Source organism: Cervus canadensis, chromosome 20 (genome assembly GCF_019320065.1).
Source record: "Cervus canadensis isolate Bull #8, Minnesota chromosome 20, ASM1932006v1, whole genome shotgun sequence".
Classification (NCBI taxonomy): domain Eukaryota; kingdom Metazoa; phylum Chordata; class Mammalia; order Artiodactyla; family Cervidae; genus Cervus; species Cervus canadensis.
In genome coordinates, this window is record NC_057405.1 from 36,009,710 (window position 1) to 36,034,195 (window position 24,486).

The following is a 24,486-nucleotide window of genomic DNA, read 5'->3' on the forward strand; positions in this document are numbered from 1 at the left end:
GCAGATTCTTTACCATCTGAGCCACCAGGGAAGCAGGGGGTGGGAGGGTGGAAATGGGAAGAAGTTGGTCAAAGGGTATAATCTTTCAGTTACAAGATGAATAAGTTCCCAGGATCTAATGCACAGGGTGGTGACTATAGTTAACAATACTATATTGTATCTTGAAAGTTACTCTGAGCACAAAGCTTTAATGTTTTCACCATAACAGCAATTTAAAAATGGTAATTATGTGAAGTAAAGGACGTATTAACTAACTTTATTGTGGTAAACACATTGCTATACATTTCACAAATCATCATAGTGTACATCTTAAGTTTACACAATGCTACATGTCTGTTATATCTCAGTAAAGCTGAGGGAAAAGTCTCAGGAAGGGACCCCTGAAAATGTAAGAGCAGTGAGTTTAGCTTTATGTGATGTCAATGAAGGGTGCTGATGGAATTAAAGGACTCAGATCCGCGCCCACGCTAGACACAGAGTTAGAATCCCAAAAATGTTTGAGAAGTACAGACTGCAGAAGTCCTCCAGTACAACCTTCTTAATTTACTGATGAAGAGACTGAGGCCCAGGGCACATCTATTTAGTGTCATGGGAGACTCCCATTCTGAATTCTGAACTTTATTTTTTCCCCATGCTCTATTTCAGGCTTCCTTGGTGGAGCAGTGGTAAAGAATTCGCCCGCCAATGCAGGAGACTTGAGTGTGATCCCTGGTTTGATCCCCAGGTCGGGAAGACCTCCTGGAGAAGGGAATGGTAATCCACTCCAGTATTTTTATCTGGAAAATCTTATGGACAGAGGAGCCTTGTGGGTTCCAGTCCATGGGGTCCCAAATAGTTGGACATGACTGAGCATGCACACAGACTCCATTTTACTAGGAAACATTTTTAAGCTGGACACAACCAGCAGCCATTATAAGTCAACCCTTGTGGTAGAGGGTGGTGATTCAAGGATGCATTTGAAGATTATGATCTAACTGGTGAGACAGAAGCTTCAGAACTAGTTATTTTATACCAGATAAAATTATTAATAGATTTAAATTATATGACTAAGTGCATAAATGAAAACACTAAGTGGAAAAACAGGAAAAGAAATTGTATATATGTTCTGATTTCATTGCTAAAAAACACATAGCAATTTGAGAAATGAAATAAACCACTAATGAGCTAAGCATTATGGGACATGCTAAGACCGTGTGTTATAAATACTGGTGCACTTATTTGATCTCCCCTCCTTGAGGGCCAGCATCGAATTTCTGTCCTTATTTCTCTACCGGCGCATTTTGCTCCAGACCTCCCACCCAGAAGATCAACAGCTGTTGAATAATTGGAGTCCCCGACCTTGTGCAGCTCCCATCCCAGAGGAGCACCTCTCCTACGGTGTAGAATAAAGGATTAAGAAAGGATGCGGTTAGAATTTTGGTGGGACTGAGGTGGGCAAGCTTCTTAAAGGATGCTCTTCCCAAGTAGAAAAAGCCCTCCAGCCTGGAGACAGACGGAAACTGACGCGCGCCCCCTGGAGGCCGCACGGGATGCTTGCAAGGTGACCCACGTCTCAGCCCACGAGGGTCGCGTGTTCTCAGATCGCGTGTGGATGCCTGCAGGAGCCCGAGACTCAGGATTTGCTTGGTGGAGAGCGTGTCCCGGGAGGCGAGGTCCCAGATGGAGACGGGCTTGGGATGGGGTTGTGGAAACCGCCCTGGTTCTAGACAGCTGGCGTCTAAATTCGTGCCTGGGGACTGGGACACAAACAGTTCTGATCACCCCCAGTTCCACCACACACACACTTGGGAGTATCTTCTAGATACTGCTCAAGGGATGCAGACGATCAGAACGACAGACAGCCCTTATGAACTCACTCTTGAATTTTTTCTAATGCTGGGGGGCAGAGATGCTGGTGTGAGAGGCGCAACTCTTAGTAAACCCTCCCCAGGCCTGCGTCTCTCTTGCTTCCCCTTCGCCTCCCGCCGCCTCCTCTCCCCTCACCTCTCCCAGCGTCCGCCCGCATCCACGCCCCCTTTCCCCTCCCATCTCGCGGCCGTGGCGCTCAGCTCGCCGCCCACCTCCCCACAGTCTCCCGGCGGTGCTGGCGGACGGCGGCCGGGCGCCCCGGCTCCGACTCGCGCTGTCCCGGAGCCCCACCCCACTCTCCTGCCTCGCCAGCGTTGGTGACCGCCTTAGGGACACTTTGATTCGAGCTGGGCAGCGCCCCTGAGGACCGAGGAAGCTTCGCAGGTAAGGATGGAGACACCTCACCAGCCCCCTTTTCCCCCAAGAAAGGGCGAGACCCCAGAACCTAGAAGTGTTCCTGAGAAACGCAGGACCCACCCCAGGGAGAGCTCCTTTGAAGGGCGCTAAAGGTAGAGATCAAACTTAGCACTTTTAAGCCATCAAAGAACGGCTCTTGCAAGTAAGCAATTCTTTGTGCTGGCCTCTGCACCGTTAATATTTAACAGTAAAAGTGTTTGCATTGGAATATAAATGGAATTCTTTTTACTTAAGCACTACCAGAGGGGACCCTCTTTATTTTTATGATTATTAACAGATGCCATTGAAAAAGGTGTAAAATGCATTCCTGGAAGGTCTACTCTGGTTGAAAGCCTCTTTGGCAGGGTTACTATGAAAGCTAGGAATCTCATCAACTTGGTTGCACAGGTCAGCGAAAGGAGCAGTGGAAAACATTCTAAAGTGAGAAGATGAAATGAAATTGAAAAGTCCTGGACTTGCTCTAAAAAAAACTCTAGCAAAAAAAAAAAAAAAAAGTGGGGCACAGGGGGAGACCACTGGAACAAGATTGGCAAAATATTGCTAGTTGTTGCTGCAGGGTGATGGGCACAGAGAAATTATAATTTTCTATTTCATAGTTTTCCCTCTACTTTTGATATTTTCTGTCATAAATTTTTTTTTTGAAAAGTTGTAGAAACACTTCCTGCCTGATTCCTCTGACCTTTTCACACTGTCATTGATTTGAAAGAAGCTGCATATCCTATCTAGGTGGTTTTTCTCCCCTATTAACCTTTCTCACTTCTGAAATTAATTCTCATTTTATCCCAAGTGCATCTGTCTCCACAGAGAATTGTAAAAGTCATGTGCTGTTGCCTGGAGAACTATGCTTAGAATCTGGTTTATAATTTAGAAGAGAGAAGGTTAAAATTCCAGCCAAATAAGACATCTCAGCCTGAAAGTAGTGCCCCAGCATCATATGGAATTTTATTTTTATTAGGAAATACTAGAAGAGCTCGTTTAATGTGAGAAGAAGTTGGTCATGGATACTCTTTCTTATTTTTCCTCCAGACAGCTCAGCAACTGTTGTGCTTTTAAGAATCCTCCCTGTATTTTCAAATGTGAGATTGTTTAGTCTAGTGCTTGGCACATAGAATGTGCTCATTGTGTTAAAATATTCAATTGCTAATGTGAGTTAATTATTTATCTTTGCCCAATGCTCAACTATCCATGGCAAGCATATTGCATTTTAACAGTGGGATGAGATTCAGAATTTCGAAGACTGAAGCTACCTCACTGGGTTAACTTTGCACATGAGAAATCTGAGATGAGAGGTTGGAAATAGCAAAGTATGAAAGTTATTATTTTATGACTTTGCTTAACTAGAATATTTTCAAAAGCTTTAGAAACTTTAACAGATGTTTGCTTAGCTAAAAATACAGAGATCATAAGATGCTTTAAAGCCTGAAGAGTAGCAAACCTAATGCAGTCACAGATAGGCTTTGCTTTCAAAGGCCAACTTGCAAGATAGAAAACAAGTCAGGAGCCATATGCTGTGCATTTCCTATGTCAGTGGGTGAGAGTCAGCAGAGGCTTCCCTTCGGGGCTTCCTTAGTGCCTTTCACCCCAAATTCGATTTACACACAGCATATGCTTTGCACAAATTGAAGTGTACAGGTCCTGGAAAAATAACTTAAAAAACAAAGAGGAGTTTTTTCTTTTTTTATTGTGATGAGAAACAGAAGTTGTGGGTTACTGTAAAATAATCAACTGTGTAACTTTACCGTCTTCCTTTCCCTCCACTACTGCCAAAAATTTTAAGCAGACATTAATTATTCTGTCTCATTCCTGAAACTAAACTTGACGATGGTGCTATCGTATTTTGAACAGAAACTGGCACATTGTCAATGAACTTCCTTGCCATTTATTTTTAGCGTAGGCAAGCTTACCCTTTAGAAATGGATTAGGAAGTCTTTGGTAGACATGTGAAAAATTTGGCAGGCTGGAGATTTTTCATGCTGAAGTGAACTGCCGCACCTTTGGGGATTGTTTAGCGGCACTGGAGATCACACTGGAAGTGTGCTGACACGGCAGAGGTTTTGGGAGCCCACCTGCCAGAAGGTTATCTGGCTGTAGACATCATCATCAGCCCCACAGCTCCTCAGGATGGGCTCTGTGGCCTGGAGGTGGGTTTTCTAAACGTGATCAATTCCACATGTGACAACAACCTAGTATATTATTAACCAGTTAGACTTCTCCCCGTCCCATGAATCCTACATGTTTTTTTAAACTAAATTTGATTTTGTAGCTTAATGAATGTAAACCATTTAAATGTGAGAGCTTAGATTAGACAGCAGGCTAGCTTCGCCTCCTAGTGGTAGCAGTAGGGATAGCAGGCAAGTTCCTACTCTAGGAATTTAAACTGCTTGAGGCTCGCTGATAAGGAAGTGACTTGTGTTTTTTCCTTTGTGATTTAAGCTAGAACGTTAATGTTGAAAGATATCTTAGAAGGTTTTAAGTTCAACTTAAAGACTAAAGAGGATTTATCACAGAGATTCTTAAACAAGGAAAGAGGCTTTGAAACGATGCATAGGATTGTAAACACTGTATGCTTTTGTTGAATAAACAAATTTATCTACCTGGTTCCAGTTCTCCAGTCAGCCTAGAAATACTACTCCATGTCACTGTAGGGTTTTATCATAATCTTCAAGGTTTAGTTCTAAAATTGCATGTTGTATAATTTTCTAAAAATGAAAATTTTCATTTATGTTTACGTCTCTAACCTAGACAGTGTTTTCCCCTACTACTTCCTTTCTAAACATCCTAGGCAGACAATCCAAAATTTTTTTTTACCTGAGTGTATTCATTTCCTACTGCTGCTGTAACAAACTGCTAAAAACTCAGTGACATAAAACGACACATTACCTTATAGTTCTGAAGGCCCAAAGTCCAAAGAGGGTCAAAGCGGTTGCAGTTTTTTCCTGGAAGTTCCAGGAGAGAACGTCTCCTTACCGTTTGCAAGATCTAGACGCCACTGCATTTCGTAGCTTATGATTCGGCCCACCCTGACCTCTGCCTCCAACTTCACAGCTTCTTCACGTTCTTGACCCTCCTGCCCGCTTCTTATAAAAGTGATTACATTGTGCTCACCTGGGTAACCCAAGCTAATCTCATCACACAATCCTTAACTAAATCACATCTGCAAAGTCTCCTTTACCAAGTAAGGAACACAGGCCCAGGTCCTGGGGATTAAGGTGTGGCTCTCTTGGGAGCTGTTACAGGCATAATTTGGAGATACTGTGGCTTTAGTTCTAGATCACCACAAAGAAGCGGATTTTGCAATAAAGCAAGGTGCCCCAATGCATATAAAAGTTACTGTAGTCTACTAACTGTGTGGTAGCATTATGTCTAAAAAACAATGCATATAACAGCTGAAAAATACTTTATTGCTAAAAATGCTAACCATCATCTGAGCTTAAGCAAGTCCATCTTTTTGCTGGTGGAGGCTCCTGCCATAATGCTGATGGCTGCTGACTGAGCAGGGTGGTGGCTGCTGAGGCAGTTTCTTAAAATAAGACAACAATGAAGTTTGCTGCGTTCATTGACCCTTCCTTTGGGAACGATTTCTCTGCAGCATGCAATGCTGTTTGATAGCATTTTACTCACCTAGAGAACTTTCAAAACTGGAGTTGGTCCGCTCAAACGCTGCTGCTGCTTTATCAACTAAGTTCATGTAATATTCTAAATCCATTGTTGTCATTTTAACTGTCTTCAGAGCATCTTCACCATCTCAAGAAAGTACGTTCTTTGCTCATCTGTAAGAAGCAACTCTTCCATCTATTAAAGTTTTTCATGAGATTGCAGTAATTCAGTCATGTCTTCGGGCTCCACCTCTCCTTCTAGTTCCCCTATGCTGTTTCCACCACACCTGACCCACTTTCTCTACTGAAGACCTGAACCCCTCAAAGTCAGCTATGAGAATCAGTTTCTTTCAAACTGTGTTAGTATGTTGACTTCTTTCCATGAATCACGAATGTTCTTAATGGTACCCACAATAGTGTCTCCTTTCCAGAAGTGTTCAACTGACTTTGCCCATATTCATCAGAGGAATTACTATCTGTGGCAGCTGTAGCTTTATGAAATGCATTTCTTAAATAATAAGACTTGGAAGTCATAATGACTCCTTGATCTGTGGGCTGCAAAATGGATGTTGTATTAGCAGGTATGAAAACAATATGCATTTTGTGTTCATCTCTCTCAGAGCTCCTGGGTGATCAGGTACATCAATGAGCAGCAATATTTTTTTTCTGGGTTAAGATTCCATTTTAATTAGATTCAGTTACTTAGAATCAGTTCATCTCTTACAAACATTTGTGCATTATCAAGGAAAACATAACTTACAGTTCTCAAAATTGAAAATCAATGAGCAGTAATATCTTGAAAGGAATCTTTTTTCTGAGAGTAGGTCTCAACAGTGGGCTTAAACTATTCAGCAAACCGTGTCGTAGAGAAATGTACCATCATCCAGGTTTTGCTGTTCCACTGATAGAGCCCAGGCAGAGTAAATGTAGCCTCATTTTTAAGGGCTGTAGGATTTTCAGGATGGTAAACGAGCATTGGCTTCAGCTGAAAGTCACCAGCTGTATTAGCACCTAACAAGAGGGTCAGCCTGTCCTTTGAAGTTTTGAAGCCAAGCATTGATTGCTCTCTAGATATCAAAGTCCAACGGCATCTTCTTCCAATAGGGAGGCTGTTTCATCTGCATCGAACATTTGTCTGTCAGTGTAGCCACCTTCATGAATGATCTTAACTAGATATTCTGGATAACTTGCTGTGGCTCCTACATCAGTATTTGCTGTGTCACTTTGCACTTTGAGGTTGTGGAGATGACTTCTTTCTTTAAACCTCGTGAAACAGCCTCTGCTAGCTTCAGAGTTTTTTCTGCATCCTCCTCACTTCTCTCAACCTTCACAGAATTGAAGAGAGTTAGTACCCTGCTCCTGACTGAGGCTTTGGAGTAAAAGAATGTGGTGGCTGGTCTGCTCTTCTGGCCAGACCATTAAAACTTTCTCCCTATCACTAATAAGGCTGTTTTGCTTTCTTATCATTTGCGTGTACACTGGAGTAGTTCTTTTAATTTCCTTCAAGAAAATTTCCCTTGAGTTCCCAACTTGGCTCACTGGCCCAGAAGCCTAGCTTTCAGCCGATGGTATCCGCTCTCCACATGCGTTCCTCATGAAGCTTAATTATTTCTAGCTTTTGATTTAAGGTGCAATATGCAACTCTTCTTTTTTCACTTGAACGCTTCGAGGCCATTGTAGGGTTATGAATTGGCCTAATTTCAAACTGTGTCTTGGGGAACAGGGAGACCTGAGGAGAGGGAGAGAGCTGGGGGAGAGGGCAGTCAGTGGAGCAGTCGAGACACACGCAAGACTTACTAAGTTCACTGTCTTATGTGCATGTGGTCTGTGGTGCCCCCGACACAATGACAATAAGAACCTCAAAAGATCACCAATCACAGATCACTGTAACAAATAATAAAGGATTACCAAAACGTGACACAGAGACACAGAATGAGCAAATGCTGTTGGAAAAATGCACCTAGAGAGTTGTTCAGTGCGGGGTTGCCATGTGGCAACTTGTAAAAATCCCAGTATCTGTGAATTGCAGCGAAGCGCAATGAGACGAGGTCGGCCTGGACTTGGCGTACTGCGGTGAGCTCCACAGCAGTCAGAGATGCATGAAATCCTTCATAAATATTTACCATGACTCTTAGTGTTTGATCCTAATAATAATAATTGCTGCCATTTGCTGAGGGCTTACTGTTCTCTGGGCATTGTGTTTATGTATAGGTTGGTACAAAAGTAATTGCAGTTTTCAGACTGTGAATTTTAAATCATTATAGCCAGGCACAAATGCATCTTTATTAATCACAATAGGAACCGTTAGAATCAACACATTTTTGCCAACAAGAAGTAAGTTTGCTAATTCCTGTAGCATAAACATCTGTGCTTCGGGACTTGATAAACTCCTGGAAAGTATTTTCTGCCTCCTGCTGGTTGTGGAAGTGTTCTCCCTGCAAAAAGTTGTTGAGATGCTTGAAAAAGTGGTAGGTGGTTGGTGAGAGGTCGAGTGAATATGGCAGACATGACATTTTAGACATCATTTCTATAGTCTAAAATAAATATAAAATAAACAGCAAGTAATTTCATTAGCAAAAAAACAAAGCGAGAAATGCACATTAAAATGATGTATAACATAACCACATTTATTTAAGAATGTATTCCAATATCAAATGGCCAAGTTCAAGGATGCAAAACCGCAATTACTTTTGCACCAACATAATGATATTTGTGTCTCACAAAAATACTCCAAAGTATTATTCCCTGTTGAACAACTGTAGAAAATAAGGTTTGGGGAGATTAAGTGATCCTCATGGATCATAGTGCTAAGAAGTCACAAGTGGACTTAAATTGGTCTGACTTCAGACCCCACTGCCTCCACCATCCTTGAAGCATCCCAGTTCTCACTGTCCCTCTTGGTCACACATTGAACCCTATTCCTTTTCCTGTCATCCTGATCGCCCACTTTTTTTAAATGTTGCCTCCATTGCAGTGCTCTAGTTAGTGTCTGACCTTCTCTGGGGCTTCACTGCACCGGGAATTGAACTTTATAAAATACTGAGTCTCCTGTGCCTACACGAAAGTGACGTATGAAAGATTTACAAGTATTCTCTAAAACCTAACGCAGTTAATGCTCACTTTCTAGCTGTCTGCTATCACTAGTAATGCCCCTCCTCTCCTGCCCCGGCCTTTTGCCTCAGCCAGCAGTTCTGTCTGCAGATCCAGACCATGAGGTCTATCCCTCGTGTGTCAGTCTTGACTGAGCAGGGGGAGAATGAAAGTGGAGGAAGAGAGATGGCTGGAGTGTGTTTTCACATTTATGCACGTGTGTGGGTGTAGGCAGTGGTGCTGGGAGGGGCAGGTGGCTGGGATCACGAATGGCTAAAGACAGGGAAGTTGTCAAAAGCGATTATGCAGTCATTGCTATGTCCAAACATGCATGAAGGTAGAAGCTGATGTTGGTCCTACAAGGCCATTGATCTGACTGAGCCCCCACAAAGTGTTTGACAGATTAATGCAAAATTATGTCCCATGGCAGCAAACTATACACATGAACTTGGACAACTACCTCCCTGTCTGTTACAAGGGACCAGGTGAATAGAAGGGACCAAGTTAGTGACTCTATGACCTGGTACAGATCTTTGATGGTAAATCAGCTCTTGTTCATATACGGAAAAAAACCTCATTCAAAATATTTAATATGGTGAGCAAGTATCTCATCTTTCCTTCATCTGCCTGCCCTACTTAAGTTAAAATGTAAACTTTAAAGGGTAATAAACCAAAAAATAAAAGAGAAACTGAGCCTGAGAATATTATTATGTCATGCTATGCTATATACTTTAGAATAGGTTCACTTGAAAAGTTTGGTTTTGTTTTCATTGTAAATTGCTCCCTCAGAGTAATTATTTTGCTATTGACTGTTTCTTTTTAGGTTGAAGGCCTGTTGCAGTTCCAGAATTCTTAGGGTAGGTCCAGGCTTAAAATAACACATAGGAAATGCAACTCAAATGTTCTGTGGCCGGGTAATGTTTAATTACACTTAAGTTTAATAGCAATGAGAAAAATATATTACAAAGCCACAGATATTCATAGAAATGAGTAATTAGGAAAGCATTCATTTGGGACTTCTCTAAAATGAAGCTGTCCTTGAACAAAAACCAAAACAAAGAAAAAGGGAATTTTCAGAGTGTGTCAGAAACTATCCTGAAATAAAAATATTTGAGTGTAAAATTGACTTTTTAGAAAACCAAAAGTGCTATAACTTTGCCTTATATAATTAACTGTTTTAAAGTGATATTAATTTACCTGCTAAAGTAGAATAATAACTATTGGGTTGGCCAAAAACTTTGGTTTCTCCATAACCGTGTATGGAAATACCTGCAAGAACTTTTAGGCCAACCCAATATAAAAGAACTTATAACTGAATGTGTCTATGCTCTGGGCTCAATGGTAATTCTTTGCATATATCAATATATTTAATTCTCACAATTATGAAGTTGAAATTACTATTATCTCCACTTTGCAGATGAGGAAACAGAAACTTCGTTGATCTTAATGAACTGCCCAAATTCAGATGCCTAATAAGTGGTGAAGATGAGACTTAGCCCAGGTCTTCTTACTCCTTGGTCTGCCCTTATAACTACCATGCTGGTAGAGAAATCCAAATATTCTAAATACTTATCAGCATTCACATTTCTAAGAAAGCATAAGCGAGGAAACAAACAAAAGCAAGAGCAACTAATCCCCTGTAGTTACAGGTGGTTATTTCTGTTAACAGTATAGACCAGGCACAAATGTGGAATACTATCTGCTCCATCAGTAAAAGTTTGTCTACGAATGCTGGTATTCCTTTTTTCCTCTCTAATTCCCTTTCGCTCCATCCATCTCCATGGTCCAACCCATAATCAGCTATGTGTACACTGACTCATGGTGAGGACCATAACTGCAACCTCACTTTCATTAACCAAAACTAGAATTTGAAGCCCCAAATCCAAGCCATCTGGAAAGTGACAGGGAAGGTCACAATTACAATGGAAGACAGGAAAAAGGAGGAGGTTGAGGGAAAACAAGAGACATTAAAGCTTTCAAAATACTATAGCTGCTCCACAGCCGGGGCCGTGTCTCTTTAGTTAGTGCTTCTGGGATGACGGGTGTCTGTCCATGTTTCCATTGAGCCGTGGCTTGCTCTATCAGTAAGGGCTATCATTTACACTACACTGACATTTTACCACGAGACAAACTTAGATTTTCCAAAAGAAAGTGTCCTGAGACACTTGTCCAAATTGAAATTACAGGCCAAATTAGACTAAACCCATGTCCTTTATTACTGTGATTCTGAGGTCATATGACAAGGTTCTGCCCTTCCCATGCCCAAGGATAGATGTGGGCATGGCTTTCATTCCTGTGCTACGCTGCAGCTGAGTCCTTCAAAAGGCACCGGCCAGGGCTGGCCAACTGATGCTCTTGCATCATCTGTAGCACTGGATGTTGGAGGCATTACAGACAAACCTACTGAATTTGAATATTTTCAGATGTATTATTAAATCACTTACATGAAAGTATGTTTTTTTTCCCTACCAAAGGCTGAATCTTCCAATATTGTTGTTGTTGTTGTTTCGTTGCTAAGTCATATCCAACTCCTTAAGACCCCATGGACTGTAGCCTACCAGGCTCCTCTGACTATGGAATTTCCCAGACAAGAATACTGGAATGGGATGTCATTTCCTACTCAAGGGGATCTTTCTGTAATAGCTGTTGCTAACACAGGAAAAGCGTGAAGTTCAGAATAAATTTACTTTGTACACAGTGAGGAAGCAGGGGTCATGTGGAACCTGGTTAAGTCATCCCTGGAAAAACCTTCTGAGGAGGATCTCAAGCTGCTGTGGTTCTGAAACTGTAGTGAGTATCAGAGTTGCCTGGAGGGCTGGTTAAAACATACATAGCTGGGAACCCACATCCCTCCTGGAGAGTTTTGAACAGTAGGTCTGGGTCGGGTCCTAAGAATGAGCATTTTTAACAGGTTCCTAGGGGTTGCTGACACTGCTGGTTTGAGGACTACAACCTGGGCATTCCTTGATGTGACAGAGTTTATTCTGCAACATGCAAGTATAGAATCCTACTAACAAAGTAAAAATATTCTTTTGAGTGGTTTGTGTTTCATTTTGAAGCCAAAGACAGGGGGAAAAAAACAAAAAACAATGTCCCTGCTCAGAGCAGTCAGGAAGGAGGAGTTCCTCATTATTCACAGGAGGGTCTGCCCTTTTGTTCTATTTAGGCCTTCAACTGATTGGATGAGGCCCACCCACATTAGGGAGGGCAATCTGCTCACCTTAGTCTACTAATTCAAATGTTAATTTCATCCAGAGACACCCTCCCAAACATACCCAGGACAATATTAGACAAAATATCTGGGCAACTTCTGGCCCAGTCAAGTTAGCACATAAAATTAACCATTACATGTGGCTCTTAAAAGTCTGCCTACAGAATTAATGCATAGGGCACATGTTTTATTTGGTAAAGAACAGGGGAATTTGATTCATATTCCAGTTCAGTGATTTGCATAGTAAAAAACCATCTTGTCAATTATAATTCAGTATTTGCATTCTGCCTAAGTCCTAAGTAGCTGAAAACTTGCAAGGCTAAATTAAACAGTACTGAAAACAAAAACAGAAATATGTGAGCAATACCACAGTACCTAGATTTAGATGCTCTTTCTTTTGCTTGGGAATGCCTTTGACACATTTATTACTCCACAGATCACTATTATCAAATGTCAAAATGTACAACGTGACTCTCTGTAGGTTTTAAATGAAGATAATTGGCTGACTCAGTCTTTAATGTAATCATATATTAAGTATACAATGAATGGCTGTTATCATGTAGGGTTAACTTAAAATAATTTTTAAAAATATTTCCTATACCAAAAAATTTGTTTGACATTTTGCTAAGGATCAAATATATAAAAAAATATATATGTATCTTTTAAAAAATCATCTGCTTTGGTCTGCTGATAAACTAAGAGGCAGCAAATAACTGATTTTAGCATTTCTTTTTGAGGGAAAGACAACTTTTCATCTTGGGAACTACTCAATAAAACATATAATTTCAAGATCTCAGTAGTTACTGAACTGTTAGCCTTATTCATTCCAATCCAATTAAATAAAATGGATGAAATACTCATTATGAAAACTGCATAGGAGGTACAAAATATTAAGTGGTTCAACAAAATCATTAACAATATAATTACTGTTTTGTGTAAAATCAAATTTGCCATGGTAATGATTAGAAAATATTGTACATGAGTATGGATTTTTTCTGAAGTATACTTTACTGATTTGGGGGACAATAACCATCAGTCTACAGAAGAATGCCCTGTCTCCAAAATAAAGTACAAGCTATTAGGCAAACAATGCAGTTTAATATTCACCAGAATCACGATTACTTAGCATTCAAGTGTGAGCAAACAGAAAAAAATGGTAAAGCTTATTCTAAAGTAGAAGTAAAGATTATTCTATACTTGCTTAAGATGTTTTAATATATAATGATTCAAAATAATTATATCATGTTTTGATGAACAGATCATGTTTAAACAACAAAGAGGTTAATGTACTATATGTTTTTGTTTTATCAGAAGAATGTTATTAGTTTGTTAATAAAATTCCATACTTGGATATGGCAAGATGAACTCTGTTGTGTCACGAGATGCCCTTATTTGGCTCTGAATCAGAGGCAACTTTTGCTTTTCCTGCCAGTGCTCAGGATCTTAGGGGTGTACCCTGGTTTGTGGGCCATTCCTGACATTCTGTATTAACTTTCTTTTCCATGCAAAAGCTTATCAGAAAGCCGTGACAGTGAAGGTATTGTAGGCATAAACTAACCTTGACCTGACTCTGCTTTATACAGAGTGCAAAGCATTTGCTAAGCCTGGATGTGTTAACTATTAGTTAAACACAACTTGGAACATAGCTCACAAATTTCCAAATTGCTGCTCCAAAGAATGTTACACTCCCCCTTACTCTCACAAAGCAATAACTGACAAACAGCAGTTCTAGGAAGAGATTTACATACCAGCAAACCCAGGGAAGCAGGAAAAGAGGCAGGAAGATGTAAATAATAGACGAGATATTATACAATACACCAAGTACTGGAAACTTTCAATGGCTCTCAGGTGATGAGACCCATGATGAAAGGGTCCCATTAAACCTATGATTTAATCACGATCGTGCTCCCCCAAGTGGTAAATCCACGACAATCGCCTGTGGTCCATAAATTCTTAACAATTTTAATACCCAGTAAAATGCCACTATAACGCATTTTTGTATATTGCTTTGCTTGGGTGGTAGTTCCAAGCACAACTTCGTTTTTAAAAAGAACAGGGTACATTTTTCTTATTTTCGAATAAAACGGCCTGTGCTGTGTACTCTTTATGACAAGGGGTTCTGCTTGTAAAAAAATCAAAGCAGCTCAATAGTAAAGGAGCGCCTTTATTTATTTCTAAAACTTCTACTGAATATTTTAGAATATTATCTGATGAATTAAAAAAAATTTTAAATGTAGACCATTTTTGAAGTTTTTTTTAATGATGTTTGTTGTATTAAACTTTTTTAAAATTTATTTTTATTTGGAGGATAGTTGTTTTACAATATTGTGTTGGCTTCCTCCATACAATGCGAATCAGCCGTAAGTGTATATATGTCCCCTCCCTCTTGAACCTCCTCCCGACCCCATCCCACTTTTCCAGGCTATTACAGAGTACTCTGTTGAGTTCCTTGTGTGATACAGCAACTTCCCATTTTTTCTTTTTTCCTCTCAGTCGTGTCTGACTGTTTGCCACCTCATGGACTATACAGTCCAAGGAATTCTCCAGGCCAGAATACTGGAGTGGGTAGCCTTTCCCTTCTCCAGGGGATCCTCCCAACCCAGGGATCGAACCCAGGTCTCCAAGCATTTCAGGCATATTCTTTACCAGCTGAGCCACAAGGCAAGCCCAAGAACACTGGAATAGGTAGCCTATCCCTTCTCTAGTGGATCGTCCCGACCCAGGAATCGAACCGGGGTCTCCTGCATTGCAGGCAGATTCTTTACCAGCTGAGCTATATATGATAATGTATGTTTCAATGTTACTCTTGTAATTCGTCCCACACTCTCCTTCCCTTGCTGTGTCCCAAGTCTGTTCTCTATGTCTGCATCTCTATTCCTGACCTGCAAATATTCGATTCCTGACCTGCATCAGCACCCTTTTTCTGCATTCCATATAGATGCATTAGTATATGATAGTTGTTTTTCTCTGACTTACTTCACTCTGTATAACAGGCTCACTTCTGTTTTACATTTTGTTTTTTTTGTCTGTGAGGCATGTGTGATCTTAGCTCTCTGACCAATCTCCTGCACTGGGGGGTGGGGATGGGGAGGTGGTGAAGTCATAACCACTGGACTGCCAGAGAAGGCTCTATTATTTAATGATTTCAATTGCACCATCAATCAGCTTGGTCTGCAAGCTGTGATTCAGAGAAATACAGTGTATTCTAGTGAAGGCCTTTTTAAAAAAAGTTTTTTCCAGTGAATGCTTTTTTGAGCTCTGTGCTAGTCATTTACATTCTAGAGATGAGGAATTTATGATCCGTGCCTTTATTAAGATGCTAAGTTCAGGGACAGTGTCAGATATCTGTCGTTATCTTTATTTCTAAATCATCTGCAGATAAGCTTGCAGGAGACCTTGGAAGGACGAGGGTGTGGCTTAGGCACCAGAGGACCCCATCTGCCCCTCTTCTTCTCCCCTGTGTTGGGCTGTCTGGAGAGGAAGAGGGGAAGATGGTAGGCAGGGGTGGGATGCATGGGGATTAGTGCTGGCGGAGGGAAGTTTGAGTGAAATCAGATTTACTGATTTTGGATGTCTGTAGGGGCCTGCCTAGTATGGTGTTTATCTAATCTCAGTACAATCTAAGTACAGTGAAAACAGGGACTCCTCTTAGTGGTGAAGCTACATTTAGGACTCAAGATCCAAATGAATGGTAATTAACGTTTAAACAGAAAGCAGTATAGGTTCATCTGTACCATTTTTCTAGATTCCACTAGATGCATTCATCTACGGTACTTATTTTTCTTTCTGACTAATGTATGTGCGCTGCCATGCGTAAAACAGATAGCCAGTGGGAACCTGCCGTATAGCCCAGCGAACTCAGCTCAGTGCTCTGTGGGGACCCAGGCAGCTGGGACTGGGGCTGAGGGTCTAAGAGGGAGGTGACATATGTATTCCTATGGCTGACTCATGCAGATGTACAGCAGAAACTAACAAAACAGTGTAAAGCAACTCTACCCCGATAAGACAAAAAGCATAAAGCTTCTTTTTTTTTTCTTTCTTTCTCTGTTTTAAAGGACAAGATAGAAGAACAATGGGAACTATGCTCTTTGGGTTGATGCTTTTCACCCTTGGGTGGACCCTCATCGATGGATCTGAAATGGAACAGGATTTTATGTGGCACGTGAGAAAAATACCCCGGCTTGTCAGTGAAAGGACCTTCCATCTCACCAGCCCCGCCTTTGAGGCAGATGCTAAGATGGTGTTAAATCGAGTGTGTGGCATCGAATGCCAGAAAGATCTCCCAGCCCCCAGTCTTTCTGACCTGGAAGACTCGCTCTCCTACGAGACTGTTTTTGAGAATGGGAGCAGAACCTTGACCAGGGTGAAAGTTCAAGGTTGGGTCCCTGAGCCAACTCAAAACCTCACCTCACAAGGAGCACCCGTGAGAACAAAGAGACAGGTGTACGGCACCGACAGCAGGTTCAGCATCTTGGACAAGAAATTCTTGACCAATTTCCCTTTCAATACGGCCGTGAAGCTCTCCACAGGCTGCAGTGGCATTCTCATCTCTCCCAACCATGTCCTAACCGCTGCCCACTGTGTCCACGATGGAACCGACTACATCAAAGGCAGCAAAAAGCTAAGAGTAGGCTTGCTGAAGATGAGAAATAAAGGTGGTGGCAAGAAACGTCGGGGGTCTAGGAGGAACAGGAGGGAAGTGAGTGGTGCTGGAAGAGAGGGGAGCCAAGACAGTCTGAAGGAGACAGCCAAGGCTGGAAGGAGGAGAAAGGGATCTGCTCGGGGTCAGAGAGCTGCTGACGGGAGGCCCTCCTTCCAGTGGACCCGGGTCAAGAACACCCACATCCCCAAGGGCTGGGCTAGAGGAAAGAGCGGAGACCCAGCCCTGGACTATGACTACGCCCTTCTGGAGCTGAAGCGCCCTCACAAGAAGAAATACATGGAGCTGGGAGTCAGCCCCACCATCAAGAAGCTGCCTGGTGGGATGATCCACTTCTCCGGCTTTGATCAGGACAGGGCAGATCAGTTAGTCTACCGGTTTTGCAGCGTGTCTGATGAGTCCAATGACCTCCTCTATCAATACTGCGATGCCGAATCAGGCTCCACTGGCTCCGGGGTGTATCTGCGTCTGAAAGAGCCAGACAAAAAGAGGTGGAAACGCAAAATCATCGCGATCTATTCCGGCCACCAGTGGGTGGACGTGCATGGTGTTCAGAAGGACTACAACGTGGCCGTGCGCATCACGCCCCTCAAGTATGCCCAGATCTGCCTCTGGATGCATGGGGACGATGCCAGTTGTACCCACGGCTAACAGATACCCGAAATGAGGTCGTCGATGATCCGGACATGGCAGAGAAAAGCAGTTTTGATTTATTGTAGCAAAGATCATTTCATAGGTTTTGCCTGGACTTGAACCCTATCAGTAGCATTTCAATATTTTTAATGTTTCCTTTTTCAAAATTAGGAGCTATTCATACATTTTTAAAAAATGTGTAGGTATACATCTTGAAACTAGAGGGGTACTTTAATGCCAAGTGTATATTCTTCTTTACATGGTGATAAGTTTCATTTGTGGGATAGGTTTTGTTTCTTTCTGCCTTTTTAAAGATTGGACACTTTAAAATTTCAAGCATGAATATTATGTGATTCCTCAATGGACTAACTCTCAGGGTCCTACTCTAAAAAGAGGCTTATAGGGTGCTGGTTGCATATTAAATGTGAAACTGCATATACAGAAGTGGACAATCACATGGCTACAATCAAATTTGAGGCAGTAATTTACAGCACACTCTGTACTACTCTGAGATAGACCCATTCAGCCTATGCTATCCCTCTTTGTTTATATTGCGTTTTCCGTTGGGTCTAAGAAACTTTTGGGTTTGTTTTAAGAATTACAAGGAACAGAAAAATTTATAAATAAAACTATTAACTATTTTACTGCCTTAAAAATACCAACTGAAGTGTTCTTATTTATGGGAGAAATACTTTGTTCTATGAAATAAATTTAGTTTAAAAATAGGGAAGTTGAAACATTTTAAGATCTCAAGTTTTTAACTCGTATTAAAAATATGGACTTTTCAGGTATGCATAGGGAAGACCGTTGAAAAGTTATAAACCATCAGGTATTGAAAGCCTGCGTCATTTTATGCCACACAATCTCCTATGAATGAGGTGTTACAGTTTTGGACAAGGAAATCTACGTCTTTTTCAAGGAAAAGCCCTTTCATCCCCTTGACGAAGTTATTTTCTTAATAGGGCCACAGACATATTATTGGTGATTTCTCTGATTAGGGGATTTTTATATGTGTCCTTTTAACAAGATGAGTATAATTTATGAATATAATTTTCTTTTAAAATTCTGATTGTTTTTACTAGGGACCAAGGCTATATCCTCACTTGGGCCATCATGGCAGTCTCAGAAGACAAGAGTCCAGTGACTGCCCTGGGGCAAAACTCAGAGTAGGCCCTGAATACTATCTCTTTGATGAACAGATATTTGCAGAATGACTTGTGAGACGCTGTGCTATGCTCAGTTGCTTAGCCGTCTCCGGCTCTTTGCCACCCCATGGGCTGTAGCCCACCAGGCTCCTCTGTCCATGGAATTTTCCCAGCATGAACACTGCAGTGGGTTGCCATTTCCTCCTCCAGGGGATCTTCCGGACACATAAGTGGGTTAGTTTAGGCCACTGTGTTTAAAGGGTTTTCGTGATCTGTAACTGAGTGCACTATAAAACTTAGGAGCTGTAGCCCTGATTTCTGGGCTGTTCTTCCTGGCAGTTTCAAGGATGCATACACTTCTTCTAGAACAAACCCAAGTCATTGATTCTGCCTGAGTTAAAAGTTATTTTACTTGTTATTATTTTCCGTAATAAGAAGTTATACCCTTGTCTAGTATGCAAAGGGAATAAATGACTAGATTATTAGAAAAAGTGATTTTGTAGATGGTGTTGAAAATAGCTGAAATTTCATACAAGTGATATTGTTTTATAACATGAATCTGTTAGAAATCATTCAATAAAAAATAAATCAACTGTAACTCTTACTATGTTTGTATATATGTTTTATATACAGGGTTTTAGCAAGTATTCAATTAAACTGCTTATTTAAAAAAATGATTCTATTAATGATAAGTACTTTTTGCTGGGAAGTATTTAACCACCAGTAGTAGCGGAATAGGGCTGTTGTCTCAAAAATTTTGATCAGATCCTTTTTGGGGAAACATCTATATGATCACTGTGACTCAAACATTTGCACACTTGCAAACACACACACATTCCTCATCTTAGATTCTTAGAAAATAAGTCCTGGGTTTGGGTCAGTTTGGAGGAATTTAGATTTCTCAGCATCAGTAGTTTGGTTCTTAAGGTTAAGTTCTGAATGTACATGATTTCCTTAAAATCACTGTACAATATACTTTCCAAAAATATAAAAGTTTAGCTCAGTTTATTTGCAGAGATTTGATTCTCTCATTTTCTTCTCTTTCCCAAGAGAATCATGAATCTTGTATGACTCATCTGGGACCACTAAAATGTACTATTTACATTACTCAGTTTAACTTCACATACTTTTTCTGTTACACTTAGCAGATTTAAAATAGAAAATTAATTTGAATTCTCTTAGCCAAACACATATACCCACAAACACATGCACTGTCAACTGTGTGCCAAGGAGGATACTGACTTACTGCTTAGAGATACTTATCAAGGGGTGAATTCAAAGAAGTATTTATAAAACAACTGAAACTTAGAATTGCGAGTTTTTTCTTTACCCAAACAAAATATTTCATTTTATGCTTTTTTCTTGCTCAAATCCATAAGTGTATGGGCAGAAGAGACTTAACAGTTTTTCCTTTTTTGATATGCTTCTTAGTTAAATCCCAAATGTTCATTTTGAATAAGATTTAAACATATGTATAACCCAGATCAGAGTTCTGGACAAATCATTACCCTTTTTATTTGTAGGTCAAAGAATTCTTTGAAATTCTTATTTCTTAGAATCCCAGGATTAGAAAGAACATAAAGATCAACTATGTTAATTCCACAATTTAGATTTTAATTTCCCTCCATAGCATTCCACTGAAGGGTTTGTCTAGTAATAAGAAAAATTGTTCACCACTTAAAGGTTATTTAGTTATTAAAACTAATTCAGGAATATAATTTATTGCTTTAAATCATTAGTTCATTTTGCCATGTATTGCAAAAATTGTACAGTGCTTATCTTGCATTTTAACCCAATCTCGACAATTTGAATTACTCATAATTCTTTGGCCTTATACTAGTAAATCAAATATTTACTCTCACCAGAAATGAACTGTGATCATTAACTAAGCATATTGGGATAAGGCAATTGAACCACTGTACCACCAACACAAAATGCAGACTTAAAATGAAGAAAGTAGGGAAAACCAAGAGACCATTCAGGTATGACCTAAATCATATCCCTTACGATTATACAGTGGAAGTGACAAATAGATTCAAGGGATTAGATCTGATAGACAGAGTGCCTGAAGAACTATGGACAGAGGTTCATGACATTGTATAGCAGGTGGTAATCAAGACCACCCCCAAGAAAAATGCAAAAAGGCAAAATGGTTGTCTGAGGAGGCCTCACAAATAGCTGAGAAAAGAAGAGAAGCTAAAGGCAAAGGAGAAAAGAAAAGATATACTCATTTGAATGCAGAGTTCCAAGGAATAGCAAGGAGAGATAAGAAAGCCTTCCTCAGTGATCAATGCAAATAGAGGAAAATAATAGGATGGGAAAGACTAGAGATCTCTTCAAGAAAATTAGAGATACCAAGGGAACATTTCATGCAAAGATGGGAACAATAAAGGACAGAAATGGTATGGACCTAACAGAAGCAGAAGATATTAAGAGGTGGCAAGAATACACAAAAGAACTATACAAAAAAAGATCTCCATGACCCAGATAACCACGATAGTGTGATCACTCATCTAGAGTCAGACATCCTGGAAATATGAAGTCAAGTGGGCCTTAGGAAGCATTGCTATGAACAAAGTTAACGGAGGTGATGGAATTCCAGTTGAGCTATTTCAAATCCTAAAAGATGTTGCAGTGAAAGTATTGCACTCAATACGCCAGGAAATTTGGAAAACTCAGCAGTGGCCACAGGACTAGAAAAGGAATGTTTTCATTCCAATCCCAAAGAAAGGCAATGCTAAAAACTGTTCAAACTACCACACAAATATACTCATCTCACACACTAGCAAACTAATTCTCAAAATTCTCCAAGCCAGGCTTCCACAGTACGTGAACCATGTACTTCCAGATGTTCAAGTTGGATTTAGAAAAGGCAGAGGAACAAGAGATCAAATTGCCAACATCCAACGGGTCATAGAAAAATCAAGAGAGTTCCAGAAAAACATATACTTCTGCTTTACTGACTATGCCAAAGCCTTTGTGTGGATCACAACAAACTGTGGAAAATTCTTCAAAAGATGGAAATACCAAACCAACTGATCTGCCTCCTGAGAATCTACATGCAGATCAAGAAGCAACAGCTAGAACCAGACAACTGCTTCCAAACTGGGAAAGGAGTACGTCAAGGCTGTTTGTTGTCACCCTGCTTTTTAAACTTAGATGCAGAGTACATCTTGCAAAATGCCGGGCTGGATGAAGCACAAGCTAGAATCAAGATTGCCGAGAGAAATATCAATAACCTCAGGTATGCAAATGACACCACCCCTTTGGCAGAAAGCAAAGAACTAAAGAGCCTCTTGATGAAAGTGAAAGAGGAGAATGAAAGAGTTGGCTTAAAACTCAACATTCAAAAAACTAAGATCATGACATCCGATCCTATCACTTCATGGCAAGTAGATGGGGAAACAATGGAAACAGTGAGAGACTATTTTTGGGGGGCTCCAAAATCACTGCAGATGGTGACTGCAGCTATGAAATTAAAAGACGCTTGCTCCTTGGAGGAAAAGCTATGACCAACCTAGACAGCATATTAAAAAGCCAAGACATTACTTTGCCAACAAAGGTCCTTTTAATCAAAGCTATGGTTTTATCCAGTAGTCACATATGGATGTGAGCATTGGACTATAAAGAAAGCTGAGCACTAAAGAATTGATGCTTTTGAACTGTGGTGTTGGAGAAGACTCTTGAGAGTCCCTTGGACTGCAAGGAGATCAAACCGGTCAATCCTAAATAAATCAGTCCTGAATATTCATCGGAAGGACTGATGCTAAAGCTGAAACTCTAATACTTTGACCACCTTATGTGAAGAACTGACTCACTGGAAAAGACCCTGATGCTGGGAAGGATTGAAGAAGGGGATGACAGAGGATGAGATGGTTGGATGGCATCACTGACTTGATGGACATGAGTCTGAACAAGCTCTGGGAGTTGGTGATGGACAGAGAAGCTTGGCATGCTGCAGTCCATGGGGTTACAAATAGTTGGACATGACTGAGTGACTGAACTGAATTGAACCAAGCACTGGGCATTATAAGGAAGTGGCTCTATAGGTATAAAGAGCCTGAAAATATCTTCATTATTCAGTAATGTGGTTTTCTTGTAATGTATGTTTTAGCTACTGATTTTTAAAAGTACCTGCCAAGGCTTAAAAAAAAATTTATTGAAACTGAGTTTTACAAACATTGGAGATGTTACTTGTCCAGTTTTTTAAAGCTCCAATTGATTAACAAGATAATCTTTTTAATAAACTGATTTTTCTTTCTTCAATGGTCAAATCATAAAGTTCAGAGATATTTAGGGTATTTGGTCTAATTGGTGGTGAAATCATGTTCTCATCAGATGGAGTCAGTGTATAGGCAGATGCACAATTCTTTACTGATTCACCATTCAACTAAGGGGGAAAATCACACTTTGATAGTTTTCTAAATAAAGTCTAGTAGGGCATGTGTGAATGCTAAGTTGCTTCACTTGTGTCTGACTCTGTGTGACCCTATAGACTGCAGCCTTCCAGGCTCCTCTGTCCAGAAAATTCTCCAGGCAAGAATACTGGAGTGGGTTGCCATTCCCTTCTCCAGGGAATCTTCCCAACCTGGGGATGGAACCTGCATTTCTCACATCTAACCTGCATTAGCAGGTGGGTTCTTTAGCACTACCGTCACCTGGGAAGTGCAGTTTGATCCAGTTAGTGAACCAGTCTAGAGCAGGGTGGCCAAAGTCACTTCTGATCCCAGTTTGGGCTAGTCTGCTTTACCCACAGGCAAGATTAATTGTCCTAATTAACTAGGGCCGCCATAACAAAACAGCAGAGACTGGGTGGCAAAAACAGCAAAAAAATTATTTCTCACAGTTCTGGAGGCTGGGAAGTCTGGCAAGGTAGGTTTCATTCTGAGGCCTCTTAACTTGGCTTGTGATTACATGACCTCTTCTGTGTGTGTTCTCAGAGAGAGAAAGAGAACAAGCTCTTTGGTGTCTCTTCTTACAGGGGCACTATTCCCAGCATGAGGGCCCAACTTTCACGACCTCATCTAACGGATGTGAGAGCTGGACAATAAGAAAGGCTGAGTGCTGAAGAATTGGTGCCTTTCAACTGTAGTGCTGCAGAAGACTCTGGAGAGTCCTTTAGACAGGAAGAAGATCAAACCAGTCAATCCTAAAAGAAATCAACCCTGAATATTCATTGGAAGGACTGATGCTGAAGCTGAAGCTCCAATATTTTTGGCCACCTGATGAGAAGAGCCGACTCATTGGAAAAGACCCTGATGTTTGGAAAGACTGAAGGCGGGAAGAGAAGGGTATGACAGAGGATGAGATGGTTGGATGGCATCACCGACTCAATGGACACAAATTTGAGTAAACTCCGGGAGATGGTGAAGATGGGAAGCCTGGCGTGCTGCAGTCCATGGGCTTGCAAAGAGTTGGACACGACTGAGTGACTGAACAACAAAGCCCCGTTGCCAAATACTGTTTATTGGGGGTAGGGCTTCAACCTGTGGATTTTGGGGAGACACAAGCATTCAGCCTATAACTAGAATCTATTCCAAACCCACAAGTTGAAACTTGTATCAGGCCAAGGGAACTCATAAACAAAGCAATCAACAGAGGAACTAGGCAATGGGGTAGAATGGCAGCCCAGGCTAACCAATCCCCTTTTCCTCACTTTCATGATCATTATCTCAAATGTTTTATACCTGGCACAGAGGATGGGCTAAATATATGCTTAAAAATAGCACCCAGTGTACCTTGAAGCTTACTCTTTCAGGGCACCTACTCTGCACTGTATGATAAGGCTCCAAATACTAAAGGTATTATCATAACTGCATATTGTATATGTTCAAGTAATGGCGATGCTTATTTGCAATGAGAATTTTATTATCAGAATATCATAGT

At 40.8% G+C, this 24,486-nt stretch overlaps 1 protein-coding gene across 3 annotated transcripts; it reads left to right on the forward strand.

Moving 5' to 3' along the window:
* The first annotated feature begins 1,850 nt into the window (after positions 1–1,850).
* Positions 1,851–19,204, forward strand: PRSS35 (serine protease 35). 3 transcript variants are annotated; one of them, XM_043439433.1, is made up of 3 exons: positions 1,851–2,232; positions 9,775–9,808; positions 16,218–19,204. In XM_043439433.1, the coding sequence occupies exon 3, from the start codon at positions 16,235–16,237 to the stop codon at positions 17,471–17,473; it is 1,239 nt and encodes a 412-aa protein (XP_043295368.1). In that variant the 5' UTR covers positions 1,851–2,232; positions 9,775–9,808; positions 16,218–16,234; the 3' UTR covers positions 17,474–19,204. The 3 variants fall into 3 exon arrangements, with proteins under 3 accessions (XP_043295368.1, XP_043295367.1, XP_043295369.1); XM_043439432.1 differs by lacking the exon at positions 9,775–9,808 and having other exon boundaries at positions 1,855–2,232; XM_043439434.1 differs by lacking the exons at positions 1,851–2,232; positions 9,775–9,808 and adding an exon at positions 11,655–11,741.
* The last annotated feature ends 5,282 nt before the right edge of the window (positions 19,205–24,486 follow it).